This window comes from Talpa europaea (assembly GCF_964194135.1).
Source record: "Talpa europaea genome assembly, chromosome: 11".
NCBI classification, from domain to species: domain Eukaryota; kingdom Metazoa; phylum Chordata; class Mammalia; order Eulipotyphla; family Talpidae; genus Talpa; species Talpa europaea.
Genome location: NC_140078.1, coordinates 16,257,831 through 16,278,901, shown reverse-complemented (window position 1 = coordinate 16,278,901; position 21,071 = coordinate 16,257,831). Strand labels below are relative to the sequence as shown.

The following is a 21,071-nucleotide window of genomic DNA, read 5'->3' as shown; positions in this document are numbered from 1 at the left end:
GCATGTATAAACAAAACAAACAAACAAACAAACAAATAAATAACATGCCTCTTAAAAAAAAAAAAAAAGGTAATGAGTGCAAAGTTACCCAGTAAATTTATAGCAGCTGAGATCCAGGTCTGCAGAGTGTTGACCTGGGATTTTCAAAGGCACCTGTGGCTCACTAGGCTCTGAGCACAGTAATTGCCACAGCCCTGCCCTGCGCTGTTTGGTGCTGGTGTTCAGTGCCCAGAGGATTTACTTCAGCAGCTTCTAAGGGAATGATGCCCCTGCATTTCCTCCATTCGGTTTTATTACTTGGTTCTGTAATAGCTTGCTGATTCCACTTTACTATAAATGGACCTGTGAGCATATTGGAATCCACCTATAGTGACATCCTTGAGAAACTTTCTGCATATCCACTTTTCAGGAAATTGAGACTTCCATAGAATGTGAATTAAATCAGATTAGTTGAAGAGATTGATGGTATATTATAATAGCACTTGTAGCAAAGGAGTGTTGTGTTGTTATTAAACCATTGAATTCTTTTCTGCATTACCTAAAAAGAGTACTTATAAATATGGCATTAACTAGACTTTGTACTCCTTTATATACATGCCTGGAAATCAAGACGTATGATTCCATTTAGTCTGATAGAAATTCTTAAACCGTTATTACTCTGGGGCACAGATATAAGAATTTTAAAACTTCTGGCAAGTGTGCACAAACATTCTTGCACCAGGTCTGTTCTCCTCAAGGGGGAAATATTATCAGAAGCTAACTGCAAGTTTCATTCTTCCCTCCATAGTTAAGGAAGTATGCATTTTCCCCAGTAGCCACTGGGAAATTTACCTTCACAGAGCTCTTTTCTTTCTTCCTGAGAGTTTTGATTCCAAATGGATTTATTTCCATGAGAAGAAGACATATTTAAAGGCTGAAAGCTGTGGGACATTGCTAAAATTTTGCTATACAGTGGTCCAGAAAGGCAGTCATTTGGGGAAGTTGAATAATTTTAAGGACTGACTTTTTTCCTTAAGGGAAGCATTAAATTGTATATATTTATAAATTGATATGATTTATAGACATTTTTATATCAGGGAATATGGAAACATGGAAGAATTAGTGATTGGAGCAGCGTGGGGAGATCTGAGAGGGCAGGGGGTGCTGGCTGGAAGGTGGGACAGCTGGGCAGAGAAGGGAAGAAGCAAAAGTCAGTTAGGAGCCTGTTGCAGTAGCTCGGGGTATTAGCAATGGAAATGTATAAATAGAGAGGAGATAGAAGTGAAGAGAGAGAGAGAAGAGACAATACTTGGTGACAGTTTGGATGACAGCAGTGGAGGATGTGGAGTATCCCTAGATGCCTTCTTAAATAGGATAATGGGAAATTGACCACATAGGAATGAGACACATCCAAATTCATTGCAAATAAAGTGGAGGAGATTCCCTGTTGGTCAATTCCAGGACAAAATTAAGACTGAATAAATGGAAGGACACATTCTCAGAAAGGAAAACTTAACATAAAAAAGCCAATCCTTCTGAAATCAATATGTAAATTTAATACAATTCCTACTTTAGTGAGAAAAAATGTGAATAAAGGCATATAAAGAATAACAAAATTATGTCATGTGAAGAAATAGAAATAATGTTCAACCATAGGTGGGATTTGTTAAGCAAGTTTATTGTACACATATGTGATTAGATATTTTGAAGTCATTTCATTTTGAAAAATAGCATATGACATAGGGAATTGGTAATAAAATATTAAGCAAAATAACCAGGTTAAATATACACATATTTATAAAACTCAGAAACAACAGAAAGAAAAGATATGAATACCTAACAGCCCTATCACTGGATACGGAGATGGAAATTTTTTTTTTTAGTGTTCTTCTGTACTAGTTCACATTTTTACAATGAATGTGATACTTTCAAAATCAGGAAAGAGGCCTCCCTGGTGGTACAAGGGGTTAAGCGTCAGCACTATGGAGCAATCCGCAGCTACAGCAGCATGAGTTCGATCCCTAGCCAAGGAGCTGACCCACATGGCTCAGCAGACCTCTCCTGTCTGGCCCGCTGCTCCCCTCAGCAGTGTATTTCAGTCAATCTGCCTTTTCTGTTCCCCACTCTGTCTCTGGTGAATCCTCTCACCCTCCACACCTCTGGCCTGCACCCCAGTGCATATATAAATAAACAAATAAATAAATCTTTTAAAATAAAAAATAAAATCAGAAAAGTGATTGATGTTATTTAAAGAAGAAATGAGTGTGTCTTCCTCTGGGGAGAAAAGTGTTTAATCCAGAACATCTGGTGCATTTGTACTTTCTCATGTGAAATTGTGCGGCTCTGCCCTCGCCAGGTCCTGATGGGTGTGCCCTATGGAAGTATCCCCAGAAAGACAGTGCCTCGGGCTGAGGAAGAAAAAGCCATGGATTTTTCTGTCCTGTGGGATTTTGAGGTACCACTCCAGCATGCCAGCCGCTTCCATGTCGTGATTATGAGACCTAAAGATTGCACAGATAGGTGTGAGATGTCTCATTTAATGATGAAAAAGCATCCATAGGATGGGAGCACTCTGCAGAGTGAGTTAGCCAACCTGTCTCCTGGTAGTCGTCCTCGGTTCCCTTCTGGGTGTGATCTCTCTCCAGCCACAGGCTCTGAAGGACACGAGTCCCCCATAAGGCCACGGCTCCCCCCATTCTGCCAGCTCTGACAAGGTGATCTCGCCAGGTGGTTTTCTCTCCCCACATCTACCATAAGCCCCCAGGACTATCGCCACTCTAACCTTTCCCCAGTTTTTCATCTTCAATGAAATGTTCTACCTGGCCCTCAGATTCAGCATCTATCCTGCCAAGCCCACATCTCCTTTTCCCACCTTCTGCCCTGGAGCCACTGTTATCCAGGTCTGAAACCTGGACGTCATCCTCTTGCTCAATCCCATCACTCCACATCCAAAAGAATTAGGAGCTATAGGTGCGTGTACCTGCAGGCGCCCACACACCTCGCATCCCACATTTTATCCTGAGTGTTCACAACACTCTCCTCTCTGTCCTGTATCTCGATACACTCTGCATAATGGAAAACTCGAAAATGTAGAAAGAAAGAGAGGGAGACATGGAGATATGGAGGACACAAACAAAAGAAGGAGGATATCCAGGACTCTTCCTTCCCCGCTCAGACTGCCATTAAAGCCCCGAGAAGGATATCCTGGTAGCATGAAAGTGTCTGAAGTTTGTGCTGAACTTACAAACCCAGAGCATTTGCCTTTGCTGTCCCACAGGGCTACATCAAGTATTCTGCTCTCTTCTACGGCTACTACAACAACCAGAGGGCCATCGGGTGGCTGAGGTACAGGTTGCCCATGGCCTACTTTATGGTGGGGGTCAGTGTGTTCGGCTACAGCCTGATGATTGTCATTAGATCGTAAGTATTACTATCTGACTTACAGGCTTTTTCCTTTTCTTCCCAGGGCTACTGTGTGCCTGCTAATCTTCCTGGGAGATAGAAGAGAGAGATGGGGGTGGGGAGGAGGGATTTAGAGAGAAAGGAAGGAAACAAAGCAAATGTGGATTGTATTATGTGGCGTAAGGTATGTAAACAGGCTAATATGGTAAATTCAGGGAAGTGGAATAGAAACTCCTTTTGCTGAGGCTGAGGACTGCCAGCCATACTAAAAGTCTTGGGCATAGTATTTTTTTTTTTTTTTATAAATTTTATTGTTATATTCCCCATACAATTGCAGCCCCCCATTCTGACCCCAATCCCTCCCCTCCCGCCCCCGCCCCCCTAAAAGTGTCTCTGGTTCATAGTTTTTTTGTTGGTTTTGATTTTCACTTTCTTATAGTTATTCATTTTCCTGGTCCCTTATTTAAGTTTTCTAGATTCCTGCTATGAGTGAGACCATCCGGTATTTTTCTTTTTCTTTTTGGCTTATTTCGCTGAGCATGATCCCTTCCAGCGCCATCCATGTTGCAGCAAATTGCATGTGTTTATCTTTTTTGAATGCTGAGTAATATTCCATGGTATATATGTACCACATCTTCTTGATCCAGTCATCTATTTTTGGGCATTTGGGTTGTTTCCAAAGCTTAGCTATTGTAAACAGTGCTGCTATAAACATAGGGGTGCAGGTGTTCTTTGGAATTGATGTTTCTGTGTCCTTTGGGTAAATACCTAGGAGTGGAATTGCTGGATCATATGGAAGCTCTATGTTTAGTAGGTCCAGAAATCTCCACACAGCTTTCCACAGTGGTTGGACCAGTTTGCACTCCCACCAACAGTGCAGAAGAGTTCCTTTTTCTCCACACCCTCGCCAACATTTGTTGTTGCTAGTTTTTTTAATATGTGCCATTCTCACTGGTGTAAGATGGTATCTCATGGTAGTTTTGATTTGCATTTCCCTGATGACAAGTGATGTTGAACATTTTTTCATATGCCTGTTGGCCATTTGCATTTCCTCTTCAGAGAAGTTTCTTTTTAGCTCTTCTGCCCATTTTTTGACTGGATTATTTTCTTTGTTGTTGTTGAGACTCATCAGCTCTTTGCAGATTTTTGTGATCAGTCCTTTATCATTAGTGTTGGGTGCAAAAATGTTCTCCCAGTTGGTGGGGTTTCTCTTTGTTTTTGTTATTGTCTCTTTTGCTGTGCAAAAGCTCTTTAATTTGATATAGTCCCAGCTGTTTATCTTTGCCTTCACTATCACTGCTTTGGGTGATGTGTCTGTAAAGATGTCTTTGATGTGCAAATCACGTAGTGTTTCGCCTATATTTCCTTCTATATATTTTATGGTTTCAGGTCTTATGTCTAGTTCTTTAATCCATTTTGAGTTGATTTTTGTGTATGGTGTGAGGTGGTGGTCAAGCTTCATTCTTTTGCATGTAGCGACCCAGTTTTCCCAGCACCATTTATTGAACAAACTTTCTTTGCTCCAATGCATAGTCTTTGCTCCTTTGTCAAAGATTAGTTGACCATAAACCTGTGGGTTTATTTCTGGATTTTCTATTCGATTCCATTGGTCTGTATGTCTGTTCTTGTTCCAATACCATGCGGTTTTGATGATTATGGCTTTGTAGTATAGTTTGAAGTCTGGGAGTCTGATGCCTCCATTCCCTTCTTTTTTTTTCAGGAGAGCTTTGGCTATTCGGGGTTTTTTGTGATTCCATATGAATTTCATCAATAATTGTTCTATTTCTTTGAAGAATGACATTGAAATTTTGATTGGAATAGCATTGAATCTGTATATTGCTTTTGGAAGGATGGCCATTTTAATAATGTTTATTCTTCCAATCCACGAGCAGGGGATGTCTCTCCATTTCTTTGTGTCTTCTTCTATTTCTTTTAACAGTGTTTTATAGTTTTCTTTGTATAGGTCCTTTACCTCTTTTGTTAGATTTATTCCCAAATATTTGATTTTTTTTGTTTCAATAACAAAAGGGATGGTCTTTTTGATTTCTTCTTCTTCAGATTTATTGTTTGTGTATAGGAAGGCTACTGACTTTTGCGTGTTGATTTTGTATCCTGCCACTTTACTGAACTGATTGATGAGTTGAATTAGCTTTTCTGTGGAGTTTTTGGGGTTCTCTATGTATAATATCATATCGTCTGCAAATAGTGATAGTTTGACTTCTTCTTTTCCTATTTGGATTCCTTGGATGTCTTTCTCTTGTCTTATTGCCCTGGCTAGGACTTCCAGTATTATATTGAAAAGCAATGGTGAGAGTGGACATCCTTGTCTTGTTCCAGATCTTAATGGAATTGCTTTCAGCTTTTCACCATTGAGAATGATACTGGCTGTTGGCTTGTCATAGATGGCCTTTATGATGTTGAGGTATGTTCCTTGTATCCCAAGAATTTCAAGGGCTTTTATCATGAATGGGTGTTGCACTTTGTCGAAAGCTTTCTCAGCATCTATTGATATTATCATATGGTTTTTATATTTCTTTTTGTTGATGTGTTGGATAACGTTGATTGATTTTCGGATGTTAAACCATCCTTGTGCCCCTGGAATGAATCCAACTTGGTCGTGGTGAATTATCTTATGGATACATTGTTGGATTCTGATAGCTAAAATTTTATTGAGGATTTTTGCATCAGTGTTCATTAGGGAGATTGGCCTGTAGTTTTCCTTTTTTGTGTTGTCCTTATTCGGTTTTGGTATTAGTGTAATGTTGGCTTCATAGAACGTGTTTGGTATTGTCCCTTCCTTCTCAATTTTTTGGAAGAGTTTGTGAAGGATAGGCACTAATTCGTCTCTGAATGTTTGGTAGAATTCATTTGTAAATCCATCAGGTCCTGGGCTTTTGTTTTTGGGGAGGTTTTTGATTACCATTTCAATTTCGCTAATTGTAATTGGTCTGTTTAGGTGTTCTATTTCTTCTTTATCTAGCTTTGGGTGATTGTAGAGTTGTAGGAATTTGTCCATCTCCTCTAGATTGTTAAACTTGTTTCCATATAACTGTTCATAGTAGTTACTGATTATTCTTTTGATTTCTGCTGTGTCCGTTGTGATTTCTCCTCTTTCATTGATGATCCTGTTTATTTGTGCTTTCTCCCTTTTTTCCTTTGTGAGCCTGGCTAGGGGTTTGTCTATTTTATTGATTTTTTCAAAGAACCAGCTCTTGGTTTCATTGATCTTTTGGATTGTTTTTTTAGTTTCAATTTCATTTATTTCTGCTTTGGTTTTTATTATTTCTTTTCTTCTACTGGTTTTGGGGTTTTTTTGTTGTTCTTTTTCTAGATCTTTGAGCTTCGAGATTAGGTTGTTTCTTTGCGTTCTTTCTTGGTTCTTGATGTGAGCTTCTATTGCTATATATTTTCCTCTTATTACTGCTTTTGCTGCATCCCATACATTTAGGATATTGGTGTCCTCCTTGTCGTTCAATTCAAAAAATTTTTTAATTTCTTCTTTGATCTCCTCATTAGTCCAATGGTCTTCCAGTAGTGTGGTTTTTAATCTCCATGAGGTAGGAAAGTTCCTTGCCTTCTTTTTATGGTTTATTTCTAGTTTGATGCCTTCATGGTCAGAAAAGATGGTTGATATGATTTCAATCTTGGTGTATCTGTTGATGTTTGTCTTGTGCCCCAGTATGTGATCGATCCTGGAGAATGATCCGTGTGCGCTTGAGAAAAATGTGTACTCCATTTTTTTGGGGTTTAGTGTTCTATAGATGTCTGTTAAGCCCAATTGCTCTAGGTCTTTATTTAGAGCTTTGGTTTCTTTACTTATTTTTTGTCTTGTTGATCTATCCATTGTTGATAGTGGTGTGTTGAAGTCTCCCACTACGTATGTGTTTTCTCTGATGTCTGTTTTCAGAGAGGACAACAGTTGTCTGATATATTTTGGTGCTCCTTCGTTTGGTGAGTATATGTTAATGAGTGTTATTTCTTCTTGAAGTATTGTCCCCTTGATCATAATGTAGTGACCATTGGGGTCTCTTTTTATCTTTTTGAGTTTGAAATCTGTTTTATCTGATATAAGTATAGCTGTTCCTGCTTTCTTTTTTGGTCCATTTGCTTGTAGGATTGTTTTCCATCCTTGAACTTTGAGCCTATTTTTATCTTTTGTAGCTAAGTGTGTTTCCTGGAGACAGCAAAAGGTTGGGTTTTGTTTCTTAATCCAGGCTGCAACTCTGTGTCTTTTTATTGAAGAGTTTAGTCCATTTACATTTAGAGTTAATATTGATATGTTAACATCTGTATTTGCCATTGTGTTTGTCTTTCCTTTGATTTTATTTATTTATTCTTTTAATAACTTTTTTTTTTTGGCCTTCTTTCATTGTTATTCGTCGCTCTGAGGTTCTGGCTTTAGGACTCCTTGTAGTATTTTTTGGAGTGGGGGTTTAGTTGCAATGAAATTCCGGAGTTTCTGTTTGTCTGGGAAGGTCCATATTCTTTCTTCAAAGAGGAAGGAGAGCTTTGCGGGATAGAGTATTCTTGGTTGGCATCTGTTTTCTTGGAGTCTGTTGACTATGTCCCTCCACTCTCTCCTTGCCCGTAGTGTTTCTTCGGAGAAGTCTGATGTCAGCCTGATTGGTTTTCCTTTGAATGTTATCTGTTTCTTCCCTCTTGCCAGCTTCATTATTTTTTCCTTGTCCTGGATTCTTGGGAGCTTTACTATTATGTGTCTTGCTGTATTTTTCCTTTCGTCGTGGAAGTTTGGTGTTCTTCTTGCTTCTTGTATATCAATTTTCAGCTCCTTCTTCACATTTGGGAAGTTCTCTTCAATTATCTCTTTGAATATTTTCTCTGTTCCTACATCTCTCTCCTCTCCTTCTGGTATTCCTATAACTCTTATATTTCCTTTCCTCATGGAGTCAGATAGTTCCCGAAGTCTTTCTTCGTTCTTTTTCCTTCGTACTTCTCTTTCCTTTTCTGTTTTGGTTCTTTTTATTTCTGTGTCTTCAAGATTACTTATTCGTTCTTCCATTTCATCTATTCTGCTTTCATTGCTTTTCCCAGAATTCTTTAGTTCTTCCATTAATTCTTTGATCTCCTGCATTGCTTTTACTTCCCTCTTTAGGGACTCAATTTCTTTCTTCTGACCATTGTTTTCCCTCTCTAGGGACTCAATTGCATTCTTCTGATCGTTGATTATTTTTCCCTTATCATTGTTTTCCTTTATGACTTCTGTCAGTTTTTTAATCACGGCAATTTTAAATTCTCTTTCTGGAAGGCTCAGAAATTCTTCCAAGTTATTGTCGTTGCAATCTGGGGGCTGGTTTTCTTTTTGTGGTGTGCTTTTTCTCTGGAGAGTTGCTAGGTTGCGTGTGGTTCTTCTCCTCCCTACTGTCTGTTTTCTAATTTGCCGTATGCGTTGGGACACTGTGTTGTTGGGACTTGCCGGCATCTTGGGTGGGCTTCTCTGTTCCCCTCTGGTTCTTCCAGGAGTCATCTGTCAGTTTCAAGCAGCCTTTACTGGAGAAAGGTCCCTGTTCTAAAATGCCGATGTGGGGACACACTCCCCTGTGCGCCTGGTCTGCCCCGGCGGTGGGTTCCTGCTCCCCTCTGGGCTTGGACTGCAGGCCAGAGGGGGTCTGGCGTGGGCGAACTTCCCCCGCTCACCTCTGGCTCCTGAGGAAGCCTTCTGCAGGTAGTCTTTACTGAAGAAATGTCCCTGTTCTAAAATGGTGATGTGGGACACACTCCCTGCGCTTCTGGTCTCAGGCACACTCTTCTGCGCGCCTGGTCTGCCCCGGCTGTGGGTGCTCGCTCTCCCTGTGGGCTCAGACTACTTGTTCAGAAGGGGCCCGGTGTGGGCTAACTCCCCAGCTGGCCACTCGCTCCTTCAGGAGCCTGTGCTGGGGTCAAGTCGCTAGGTGGCACCAGAGATCTCTCCTAGAGCCCTTGGGGAGCTGATTTTCCACCCCGTGGGACAGGGATTGGGCATAGTATTTTAGACCAAGAAAAGCATGTACAAGGGCCCTAGGGCATAGATGCCCTAGTGAGTATTTGCTATCAGAAGGTCAGTATGACTTAAGGTGGGGCAAGGCACTTCGTAATGCAGGGCTGGAGAAGTTTGTGAGGCCTGCTTCTGCCTTCCCCAGAGCTCATCTTCCTCACGAAAACTCTTGTGCTCCTGTATAACCTCAGCTTGTGTGGAAGAACTGAGTCTGGCACTTAGCAAGATACAAACAATAAGCCTAAATAAATGAAGGCAGCTGTGATTAGCTGTGGGAAGGGGATGGCGCTCTGGTTGTCAACCGACTCAAGTCTGTCTTGGCTCACCTCCCTGCTGGCTCATGCCCCTCACTGGATGTCTGAGATCTATGCCGGAGACCAGCTCAGACCAAGATTCCCTGGGGCTGCCACAGCAGAAGCTGGGCACACAGAATAGCCTTATGTGCCCTGCAGGATGGCCAGCAACACCCAGGGCACCACAAGCGAAGGGGAGAGTGATAACTTCACGTTCAGCTTCAAGATGTTCACCAGCTGGGACTACCTGATCGGGAACTCGGAGACGGCAGACAACAAATATGCCTCTATCACCACCAGCTTCAAGGTAGTCACCCCAGGGCAGTTCCCGTCAAAGTGAGGTCACTAGTCATTCTCCCAGCTGGGGCATGGGATATAAGATCCCCATATAATTTGTAGCAAGAGCTTTACCAGAAACGGGAACCTGGCTCTCAAGCCTCTGGGAAGAAATGCTCATGGGCTGCCCCCGCCATCTGTTTCTTAAGGTGCAGACACCCAGGAATGCCGGGCCAGGCCCTGCCTGCATCCCTGTAGAGTTGTTTTCTGCAGAAGGAAGTGGAAGGACTCATTTGCAACAGCAGTTCTCAGCTGTCTATGTATGCTTGAATCACCTAAGGAACTTTCAAAATCTTCCAGACCCCACCCCCAGAGATTCTGGCATAATTGGTCTGCGTAGGGTCTTGGCATTGGTTTGGTTTGGTTTGGTTTGAAGTGTCCTAAGTAATTAGATTACCCAGAAAAAGTTGAGGACCCCCCGCCCCAGTTTGGGGGAATAGAGGACTCAATTAAGTAAACACTTACTTATGCATTAGATCACAAAAGAGGTGACCTACAGAATATAAAATAACTGGAGGGAAAGTAGATGAATGGAGATGGAGCCTGCAACAGAGAAGCATTACCAATCTGATTTTTTTCCTCCATGACTGTAAAAACTCTCCAAAGTTCTTGATAGTTCAGTATTTCTCCTGTCTGATAAGCCAGACTTTGTTTCCCCTAGGATCTAGCAGATCAGATTAGCAGCCTAGCTGTGCTTGCTGTCTTGTCTTCTATCCCCTCCCCTCCCCCAGTCCTTCCTGGAGAAGTGGGCTGCTGCCCGCTGACCACGGCCTGCAGGGGGAGGCACGCCCACCAGGAACAGGGCGTGGACTCAGCAGCTCTCCCTGGGCTGCATGAACCCACTGTCGCCGGAGAGGCAGTGGATGGAACAGGAAGCTGACTCCATCCTCTTCCTGCTTCCTTCTTACAGCAGGGGGACTCTGGCTCAGCATCCAAGGACAGAGTGGGAGCATCAGTGGAGACTTTGGTTCTTCCTCCAGACCCAGAGAGAGACAAAGTCAATGACTAGAAAGCACTTTGAACATCTGGGAAGGAGAAACAGCTCCTATAAGTCTGTTTAAAACAGAGAATCCCCTTACAGAGCAGGCACATGTCGGGAGAACTGGGTGCATTTGTCATTGTTAACTGCCAGCCGCGTTAGCTAAACCAGAACCTGAAGGTGGTCACTATATTCAGTCTCCTTCCAGGTGCTATGCTGTCTGGGAGACCTCACTTTCCATCCTGGCTCCGCCATATGCTATTTAGTCTTCACAGAGATTACTGATGCAGAAGACAGGAATTATGAATAAAAATCTGTTGCATTATAAGTTTGTAGCAAGTTAGAAAATAATTTTTAATTCCACTCATAATAAAGTTACATAAATTACTTGACATTCCTAGAAGTAAATTTAAGCCCCCCCTGCAAAAAAAAGTGCAAGGCAGTTACACCAAAAAATACACAGCAGTGTTGAAAGAAACTGAGAAACCCAGAATAAATGGAGCGCTATTCCATGTTCATGGATTAGAACTATAGTCCACAGTCCAAATTTGGCCTGCTGCCTACGTTTATAAATCAGATTACATTGGAAGAAAGCCACGCGCACTTATTTTCATATTGTCTGTGGTTGCTTCCTTGCAACAATGGCACAAAGACAAGAGACCGTTGTGTGTGACCCCTACAAAGGCAAAAATATTTACTATCTGATATTTTTATAGAAAAAGTTTGCCAGCCCTTGGATGAGAAGACTCACTACTGTTAAGATTCAATTTTAATCTGTTTGATTTATAGATTTAAAACCATCCTAGTCAGTTACTGAAATCTCTCTGGGCCTTAGCATCTGTGATGTAGGAAATAATAGTAGTTACCTGACTGGCTTGTTATGGGGATAAGAGAGGTAGCCCATGGCCAGTGCCTAGCACCACATCTGGCACATAGTGAGTATTTGATTAAGTCTCAGCTGTTGTTGTTCCATGTGCTGAAATAACAATAACAAAAAATATACTTTCTTAAAGAAAAGAACGAATCTCTGTAGGGCAGCAGTGCGCTCTTCACTTCCTCTGCATTATTTCATCTGTGGAAACATAGAAAGTGGTCACCTTGGGATCCAGCAGCCGTGGCTCCTGTGGGTGCTTGGCCTGTCATTATTCACATCTCATTTTCACACACCAAGGAATCCATAGTGGATGAGCAAGAGAGTAACAAAGAAGAAAACATCCATCTGACAAGATTTCTCCGTGTTCTGGCCAACTTTCTCATCATTTGCTGTTTGTGTGGAAGTGGGTACCTCATTTACTTTGTTGTGAAGCGATCCCAGGAGTTCTCCAAAATGCAGAACGTCAGCTGGTATGAAAGGAATGAGGTAAGCACAGCATCCTCTGCTGAAGAGAATATTTCGGGCAAATACTGCCATCACACTGGTCCCTGCGTCATTTAGCTGAATTATTGAAAGTCTGGATTAGAAGTCTGGTTTGGTTTTTGTTTTTTTTTAAGATTTATTTATTTATTTATACATGCACTGGGTACAGTCAGAAGCACGGGAGGGTGAGAGAATTCACCAGAGCCAGAGCGGGGAGCAGAGCAGGCAGAAGGACCGAAGTACACTGCTGAGGGGAGCAGCGGGAGGCAGGAGAGGTCTGCGCGCCATGTGGGACCCTCCTCCGGTGGCCGGGGAGCAGCCGGGGATCGAACCGGCGCCGCAGAGGCTGCGGGCAGCTTCACAACCTAGTGCTCAACCGCTGCGCCACCAGGGAGGCCAGAAGTCTGGTTTTAGAAAGTCAAGTTCCATCCCTTTCCAGTTAAGTGGCATGAGCATCTTGAGCAAAGAGTCACCTGTTAATGGGCTTTCATAGCTTGATAAAGTTGGGCCTAATTAGCATATAAGTCAACTGAATAACCAGTTATCCTAACATCCCTTATTAACATGGTGAATTTTTTCCTTATAGCTGTACAGTGCCATACATTGTAAATCCAGGGTCCATTAATGCATGGATGTGATTCTGGACTCTCTTCTGTTCCATTGGTCTATTTGTCTACTCCAGCACTAACAACACACTGATGTATATACTATGTCATCATAGTATGTCTTGATATCTGTTATTTCTCTCATTGTGATGCACAATAAAACTCATTAAGGTTTTATTGTAATTGTATTGGATCCATAAATCTCTTCTGGGAAGTTGACATCTGTGGTTGTTTACAAAAATGGCTACAAATTCTTCCCATCCTTGTATGCACATTTCTTTGCATATAGGAGGTAGGATCTGCTTCCCATCCCTTGAATCCAGCTGGGTTTGAACATATGACTTGCTTTAGCCAGTGGGATAACTGTGCTACAAGGAAACTTGAAAGTTGCTTGTATATAGGAATTTGTTCTTGGGAACCCTGAGACCTCCACCATGAGAACAATCCCAGTCTAGCCTGCTGAATGATGAGAGACTCATGGCCCAGTTAGCTCATCATTTCTAGGTGACAGCCAATAAGCTTGTGAATGAAGCCATCAACCATCTGCTGACCATAGATAAATGAATGAATTCAGGTAAGACTACAAAAGAACCACCAAGATAATCCCAGATAAAAATACTGAATCATAGGGCCTTCCTGGTGGTGTGCTATCAAGCTATTGCCAGCCACTACAACATTGGTTTGATCCCTGGCCAGGAAGCTAACCCATATGGCACAGCAGACCTCTCCTGTCTAGCCTGCTACTCCCATCAGCAGTGTATTTCAGTACATCTGCCTGTTCTGCTCCCCACTCTGTCTCTGATGAATCCTCCCACCCCCACACCTCTGGCCTATATCACAGTTCTTGTATGCATAAATAAATGAATCTTTAAAAAATATATATTGAACCACAGAATCATGAGCCAAATCATAAGAAAGAATCTGTCTCCTCCCACAAAGCAAGAAATGATAGAAAAGAAATATGGAACTGGTAGGACAAATATAAAACACAAAAGGAGTTAGATTTAAATCTAAATATATCACTGATTATAATAAATATAAATAGATTAAAACTATAGTTTTAAGGCAATAATAATAATGAATTTTTTTGATGCATGCAATTTGCAATGAATTCACCTATAACATCAGGTCAGTAAATTATAAGCAGGATACAAAAGATGCCCAAGATGGATTCTGCCCTTAGGCAAATTGCAGTTTCCTTGGAAGCAGACTTGCCAAGAATAAAACAAAGCACAAACAACAATTGGCAGGAATAACATGCTCAGATGAAATGCTTTGGGTTATAGATGTGTTGCAGGTGCAACTGTCACGTGAGTTAGAGAGGCAAGGATTTTGTGGCAAAGGCAGGAATTAGTCTGAGTATTAGACAATCATGTAAAGAAGGGCAGTGGTAGAGTTTGGTGTAGTGATGGTGGAAGAACTATGTGTGCAGGTATGGAGGTATGAAGGTAATGAGAAGCCAGACTGATGGGCAGAGTGAGAGGCTGTGGGAGTCAGGACCAGCCCAGAAGTGTTGACCATCTTGCAATTTGGTCAGTAGTTCAAGAATTTACTCTCCACTGGGTGGGTCATTTTAGTTGCAGAGAGAATGTCTACTGAGGTCAGGTTTAGTTAGGATTCTCCCAAAATTGGAGACAGAATTAAATGCTTACAGCCAGTCTCTGGACTAGTGGATTGATGTCCATTATCTCTTTTGACTCTCACAACACTGTTTTACATGTGAAGAAACAAGAAGCTTAGAGAAGTTGTAAGTTACAAAGCCTTCGAGTGATGGAGCTGGATCTCCAACTCAGAGAGCCCATTCCAGATGCCACACTCATCACTGTGTCCCTCTCCTGTTTCTTCCCATCTGTGATCTGAGTTGCCCATGCTCCAGGCTCCTGAGATAGGGATTATCATGGGGACTCTTACCTAGCTCCCAACTACACAGAACAAGAAGCTCTGCCCCAGGGTTAACTCACTCACTTCTCAAAGAAAGTGCGGTTTCTTATCAACACTAATAGTATCTCTACCATGACAGCAACCAGGTGCAGAGCAGTTACAATGGCTGGGACATGCTGCCTGTTCAGGGTGTGTTAGTGTCTTACCCAGGGTCACACAGCAAGTGGCAGAGGAGGGGACAACAAGGGGCTGTGTGGACCTAGGGATGCAGACGTGGGGCCAAGCAAGTGATAGTGATCACACAAGTAACCTGGGCTTTCCTGATTTCTCAGGTAGAAATTGTGATGTCCCTGCTTGGAATGTTTTGTCCCCCTTTGTTTGAAACCATTGCTGCCCTGGAGAATTATCACCCACGCATTGGACTCAAGTGGCAGCTGGGACGCATCTTTGCACTCTTTCTGGGAAACCTCTACACATTTCTCTTGGCCCTGATGGATGATGTCCACCTCAAGGTAAAGACCACAAGGCCACCCCAGCCCCTGGTGTTCCCCATATATCGTTTTCTAAATATAGCAATTTCCTTAGGCATAATTCTTCTTAATTAAATACATTTTAGAAAGTTCAGAAAGATAAAATGAAGGAAAAAAATCCCTAGAATCCTATACCCCAGAGACAGCCATTGTTAACATTTTGCTGCAATTCTTGATTATCTTTTTTTTAAGTTGTCTTTTCTCACATCATGTACATGTTACTGGGTATCCATATTTTATCTGCATCCTTTCCTGTCTGGTTTCATAGCTGCCATAAATATGTACCAGCTGAAGAAGTGTCCACTGAGACAATGCATCGTGGTTGACTTAATATTTTGCCACCATTTAAGGTGGTTGTGGAGCTCCCACAATGTGTGGCCCTGGGGTGCAGCAGAGAGCAAGACACAGTCCTGTTCCCAGGGTATATGCACTGTGGGCAGGGAGAGCACTCGTGCTACAATGGGGGCAGCATGGAGGTGCATAGGGGGCTCCAGAGCCCCCTGCAAAATCTTAGCAGACCCTGGAGAAAGCGAGGGAATCGCTGCTGCAAGAAGGGAGCTGGGTGGCTGACCATTACAGCGCAGGGAAAGAAGGGGAAATGAAACCGGGAAGAACCTCGGCAGGATGCCCCTCTTCCCCGGCCCCACACCTCCCTCCCCCTAAGTGAGCTGCATGAACTGTTTCCTGAGGTTAACAGGAGGCCATCAGAAGGTTCTAAGCATGGCGGTGACTGGAGCTGGCTCTTGCCTACCTCCCCACCTCCCCCTCTGGCTTCCCTCTGACTCCAGTCACTGTTCCAGCCTCCTGGGCCTCACATTTTCCCCAAGGGGCAAAATGCTCCCTTGCCTCCCTCTCACCCTTCTCCTCAGGTTTAACCAGTTGACTCAACCTCCCTGAGGCCTTGGCTTCTATGGCGCTGCCTCCAGGAATGCTTTGTGGCCCCCATCGTCTGAGGCGGCTGTTCTCAGGCTCCCGGAGAAAACTCCCTACAGCTCTGATCATTCTGGTCTGTAATTCTGTCTGTTCATTTTTGTCACTTGCTAGACTATGAACTTTCTGAGGGAAGCCCCATCTCTTTTTCAGTATGACCCTCACTTTATATGCCCAGAATAGATCCTGAATAAATATTCTCAAGAGAAGAATGCCCCCCCCCCTCCTGCATAGGATAAAGAGTGAGGAAGACATTTCTGGACAGACTGTGTTGCAGGGCAGGGCAGAGGCTATTGGGTAAGGATGTGGCTTATGCTGACTAACTGTTTCTGTGCAAATAGCTGAACTGTCCCGGCTCCTTCCAATCCCACATGCCTGTCTTCCATTCTAGCTGTCAAATGAAGAGACCATAAGAAACATCACTCACTGGACTCTGTTTAACTATTACAACTCCTCGGGTTGGAACGAGAGTGTCCCCCGGCCACCCCTGCACCCGGCAGATGTGCCCCGGGGTTCTTGCTGGGAGACAGCCGTGGGCATTGTGAGTAGTTTCCGTCTCCTGCAAAGGTGATCCCTGTTCTCAGCTCTTTATCATTCCTTCCTAGATGTTTTCATTTTTAAACCACCAAAATATCATGCTAAAATTTCTTTTAAAACTTCCACCTTTTATTTTTTTCAGTGTCCCACATATTTCTCTCTATGCCCTGTATATCAACCTAATACCACCAGGTGTAGAGTTTTACTGCAGATGTCACTGGAAATCATGAGTGAATATTCCAGAAAATGGGATGCAGAATTTTGTAGATATATGCATGTAGGAGGCAGGAATGACACAGTGCAGGTTTTCTGATCCCATGCAGACCGGGTAAAGGAGGAATCAGAGTCCTCAGTGGTTTTTTTGCAGGTTTTTATTGGGATTACCAGGTACACAGCAGGCAGGGGTGCTGGGGGGCCGGGAGGCTGGCCGTCCTCCCAGCCCCCAGCAAATCCTCCCTCTCTCTGGGCTCTCTGGCGTTCTCTGCTTCTGCTTCTTTGCTTCTCTCTTGGCTTCTCTTCGGCTTCTGCTGGCATCCCCGTGACACCGCCCTTAAAAAGCACAGTCTTAGCCCAGCTGAATCCCATCTACCTATGCCCACACCCTACTCCAGGTGCCTGCCTGCATGTATTCAGGACCTCAAGGATCCATCATCTATCCTGATGGCGGGAGGGCAGAAAAACCTGACATTTTCTTTACCCTACAATGCATCTGTGTATTTTTTAATAAAGATAATGATTGGTTTTCATTAGAATCTCAAAAAGAAAACTACCACCTCCCCTTACCCACTCTCACCACCATTTCTGCAGCTTCTACAGTGTGGCTCGGTGCCCAGGGCCCTTTGGTGCCCAGGGCCCTTTGCTGCCCTAGACAGACACGGGCAATATTCATGGACAGCACAAGGGTCAGCTGCCCTCTTTTGCCCCACTGCATCTCTTTGCATAGGGTTTAGATTCACCTGCAGCTCCGCTGATGTGCTGTGCTTATTAGCTCTCCCTGGGTTCCCTGAAGAATCCACTCAGCTGGAACGTTAGACAATGGTGTTTTTAGTTGAGGAAGATGAGTACCACAGAGGAAGGACCCCACTTCCTTCATGAAGGGCTCAGACTGCCCCAAACCTGCTTCTTCCATGCTCTCCAAATCTTCCTTGATTTGACGTGCGGGGCAACTGGGCTTTCCCAGCTCCTGGGGAACTCGTCACAGTGAGTAACAGAGTCTTTAAGTCACTAAACGCCCCCCCCTTTAGCAGGTGGAAGAGAGTCTGTGAGCTCTAGGATTCTCTTGGTGTATTCTGCTATGGGCTTTCTCATTGCCCACTAGAATCCTTGGCAGACATTTCTCTTGCCCTCCTCCCTGAGTGCCCATCACTGTTCCTATCACTGGTGAAAGCTTGTTTCTTTCTGGGCTTGAAAATAATGAGGGGTTTGAGGTGTTATGTCCTGCTCACTCATCACCCCCTTGAGCTCCACCCGCAGTCCCAGAGAATCACTTTGCAGAGTGGAGAGCTGTCGGTTTGTCCACTGCTTAGGAGCATTGACATGAATTCTTATTGAGGAATAACTATGAAAACTCACCAGCTGTTCATCCAGCAAACATTTATTAATCATCTTGGAGGACAGAAAAATGAACAACGCAATCTCTCTGAACTTTGGAAGCTCCAAGTCTATGAGGTGTCTTAAAGATTGTGATGTCTGACAGGTCTTCTCACATTTTCAAGAAAAATAAAGAAATGAGGTATACTCTAAAAAGCAAAGAAAGCTTTCCTTTGGGCTCTTGTGCTGTGTACCTCAATGGAAATGCTGCTTTATTTTATCTATATACCAAGGAAAAAGTTCAAGTAGCAGAAGATAACTGCTGTCCCCAGTGATGATGGTCATAGCTAGGAAGCTGGCACTTCGAGAAGTTGCAGGAAGGAAAGGTGAGCCCAGATCCCGGATCTGAGCAATAGACCCGATAACCCAGCACTGGGCATTCCGATGTGCTGGACAATTTGCATACATGAGCATTAAGCTTCCCAATTACCCTGCAGAGTTAACATCATTATCAGTTTCGACAAGTTCAGAGATGATTCCAAAGCCCTACAATTAGTGATGTGTAGAGTTGAGATCTAATGAAGCATTTTCCTAAGCCCAGGGCTCTTTCTCTGCACAACCATCCTGCCACCAAGAATCAGGGGGTCACAGAGAAGAATTGTAGTGGGGAGGGATATTTGCGTGACTGCAGGCAGTCGGGAGATGTGGACAGAGTCAGAGCCTGACCCCTCTCTTTTCCTGTGTTCCTCCTGGCAGGAATTCATGAGGCTGACTGTGTCTGACATGCTGGTTACGTACATCACCATCCTGCTGGGGGACTTCCTGCGGGCATGTTTTGTCCGGTTCATGAACTACTGCTGGTGCTGGGACCTGGAGGCTGGATTTGTAGGTCACCGCTTGGTGGGCATTGCACGGAAAGGCATTTCAACCATCCTTTTTGATATAATCAGATGCCTTCCTGTGCATTTCTTTATTTTTTTAAAGATTTATTTATGCATACAAGAGCTGGGGTACAGGCCAGAGGTGGGGGGTGGGGGGTTAGTGAGAGGATTTACCAGAGACAAAGTGGGGAACAGAATGGGCAGATTGACTGAAACACACTGCTGAGGGGAGCAGCAGGCGAGTCAGAAGTCTGCTGCACCATGTGGGTTGCTCCCCAGCTAGCCAAGAATCAAACTCATGCTGCAGTGGATGCGGATGGCTTCATAGGTTGCATCTTAAACCATGTGCCACCAGGGAGGCCCCTGTGCATTTCTTTAGATGCTTAATGCCCGTCTCTGCCCTGTGAAGTAGTAACCCATCAGTGTTTCCTTTAACTGTCCTATTTGCCTTCTAGAGAAAATTCTGCCTTTTTCCAATGTAACTAACAAGGCAACCTTCTTTTCTGGTAAATGGAAGTGTTTGGTCTTGGGAATCGTGGACCACACAATTCAGTGTGTAGATGGTAGGTATAACAATGCCACAGCAGCATCAGCTCTCATTAGGGAAAGCAAAGACTACGAGTCTTTGAGGTCCATGCTGTGCAAGCCACAGGAGCCATGTAAAAATGGACAAAGAAACATGGTAGTTCTTAATTTTTTAGACATTAATGAATCCTGGGTGGGGGAGAGCAGATGTGGATGTGAAAGTTTCAGTAAGTGCTGGAGCACACCAGCAGCACAAAACCACAGTCCTGTGTTCTGGATTCTGCTTTGAGAAACTTCTTCACTCCTATTTCCTCCACCTAGGATACGCCTCTTCTTCACCTCCCTGCTAAAATGCTTGTCCTGAATGGTGTCATTTCCTCTCCATGGTGACCTTCTATCACTTGGCAGAAACGTTGGCCTCATCTGTCCCATGTGTATTTCTACCATACATGATGCATCCACCCAATATTCATTGGTGTTTGGGGAGGGTCTCCCCTATAAGTCTTGTTCCCCTGTGTGGTCCTTACCCTGGCCAGCTGTAGGCGATGTGGCCCAGGCAGAACCCCAGTACATATTTCCATCCTTTTATTTTTCTTTTAGTCACTACACAGTTTTACACAAGCCTCCTCAACTCATCTTAGCAGCAAGGGAAACTTCAGCCTTGAAAGGTTAAAACCACACTTTTTTTTAATTAAAAAAAGTTGCAAATTTAAGAACTTCATACCTTTTTATTAAAAGCTGAAAACATGCTAAAGAAACAGAATCTAAATCTAAAGCTCCTCTCTGGCCACTGGAGCAGGCTTCTTAGAACAGGATGGGCCTGGCTTTGTCAGTGAGAGGAGGGCTCTGCTGTCACACCACCTAACACAAGTCTCCTCCTCCCTCCCTCTCCCTCTTTCTCCTCCCCCTACCTCCCCCCACCCCACCCGCCCAACCCCAGCCCTCATACGCAGAGTTTGATATTAGTGGAAATGTCCTTGGCTTGATCTTCAACCAAGGAATGATCTGGTGAGTTATCTATTTTGTCTGGAATCCCAGGCTTTGCCTGTCAAGTGTCTGGGGGAAAGCTGGACAATCATCTGACCTCTCTGAGCTCCTTCTATCCCATGAAAAAATAGAAGGCAGGGCGAGATAAGAGGTGGGGCAGAGCCTGTCATGAACTCAGAGAGGAAGAGAGGACCAAAAGGAGGGAGGAAGAAAGAAGAGTGGAAAACAATGGAGGAGAAAGAAAGGGCCAGGGAAGGAAGGGGGGCTGGAAAGGAAAGAGAAAGAAGGAGGCGTGGAGGATGCTAAGTGAAAGAAGACAGGAGTTAG

General features: G+C 43.6%; 1 protein-coding gene across 1 annotated transcript in view; it reads left to right on the top strand.

Moving 5' to 3' along the window:
* TMC2 (transmembrane channel like 2) overlaps window positions 1–21,071 on the top strand; it is a gene marked incomplete at its 3' end in the record, with an annotated part of 46,191 nt that overhangs the window by 16,712 nt on the left and 8,408 nt on the right. The window contains exons 8-15 of the mRNA XM_084246806.1: window positions 2,336–2,434; window positions 3,257–3,399; window positions 9,826–9,973; window positions 12,153–12,341; window positions 15,157–15,336; window positions 16,676–16,825; window positions 19,108–19,236; window positions 20,698–20,765. Coding sequence (XP_084102932.1) covers window positions 2,336–2,434; window positions 3,257–3,399; window positions 9,826–9,973; window positions 12,153–12,341; window positions 15,157–15,336; window positions 16,676–16,825; window positions 19,108–19,236; window positions 20,698–20,765 — 1,106 coding nt within the window. The remainder of the gene's footprint in view (window positions 1–2,335; window positions 2,435–3,256; window positions 3,400–9,825; window positions 9,974–12,152; window positions 12,342–15,156; window positions 15,337–16,675; window positions 16,826–19,107; window positions 19,237–20,697; window positions 20,766–21,071) is intronic.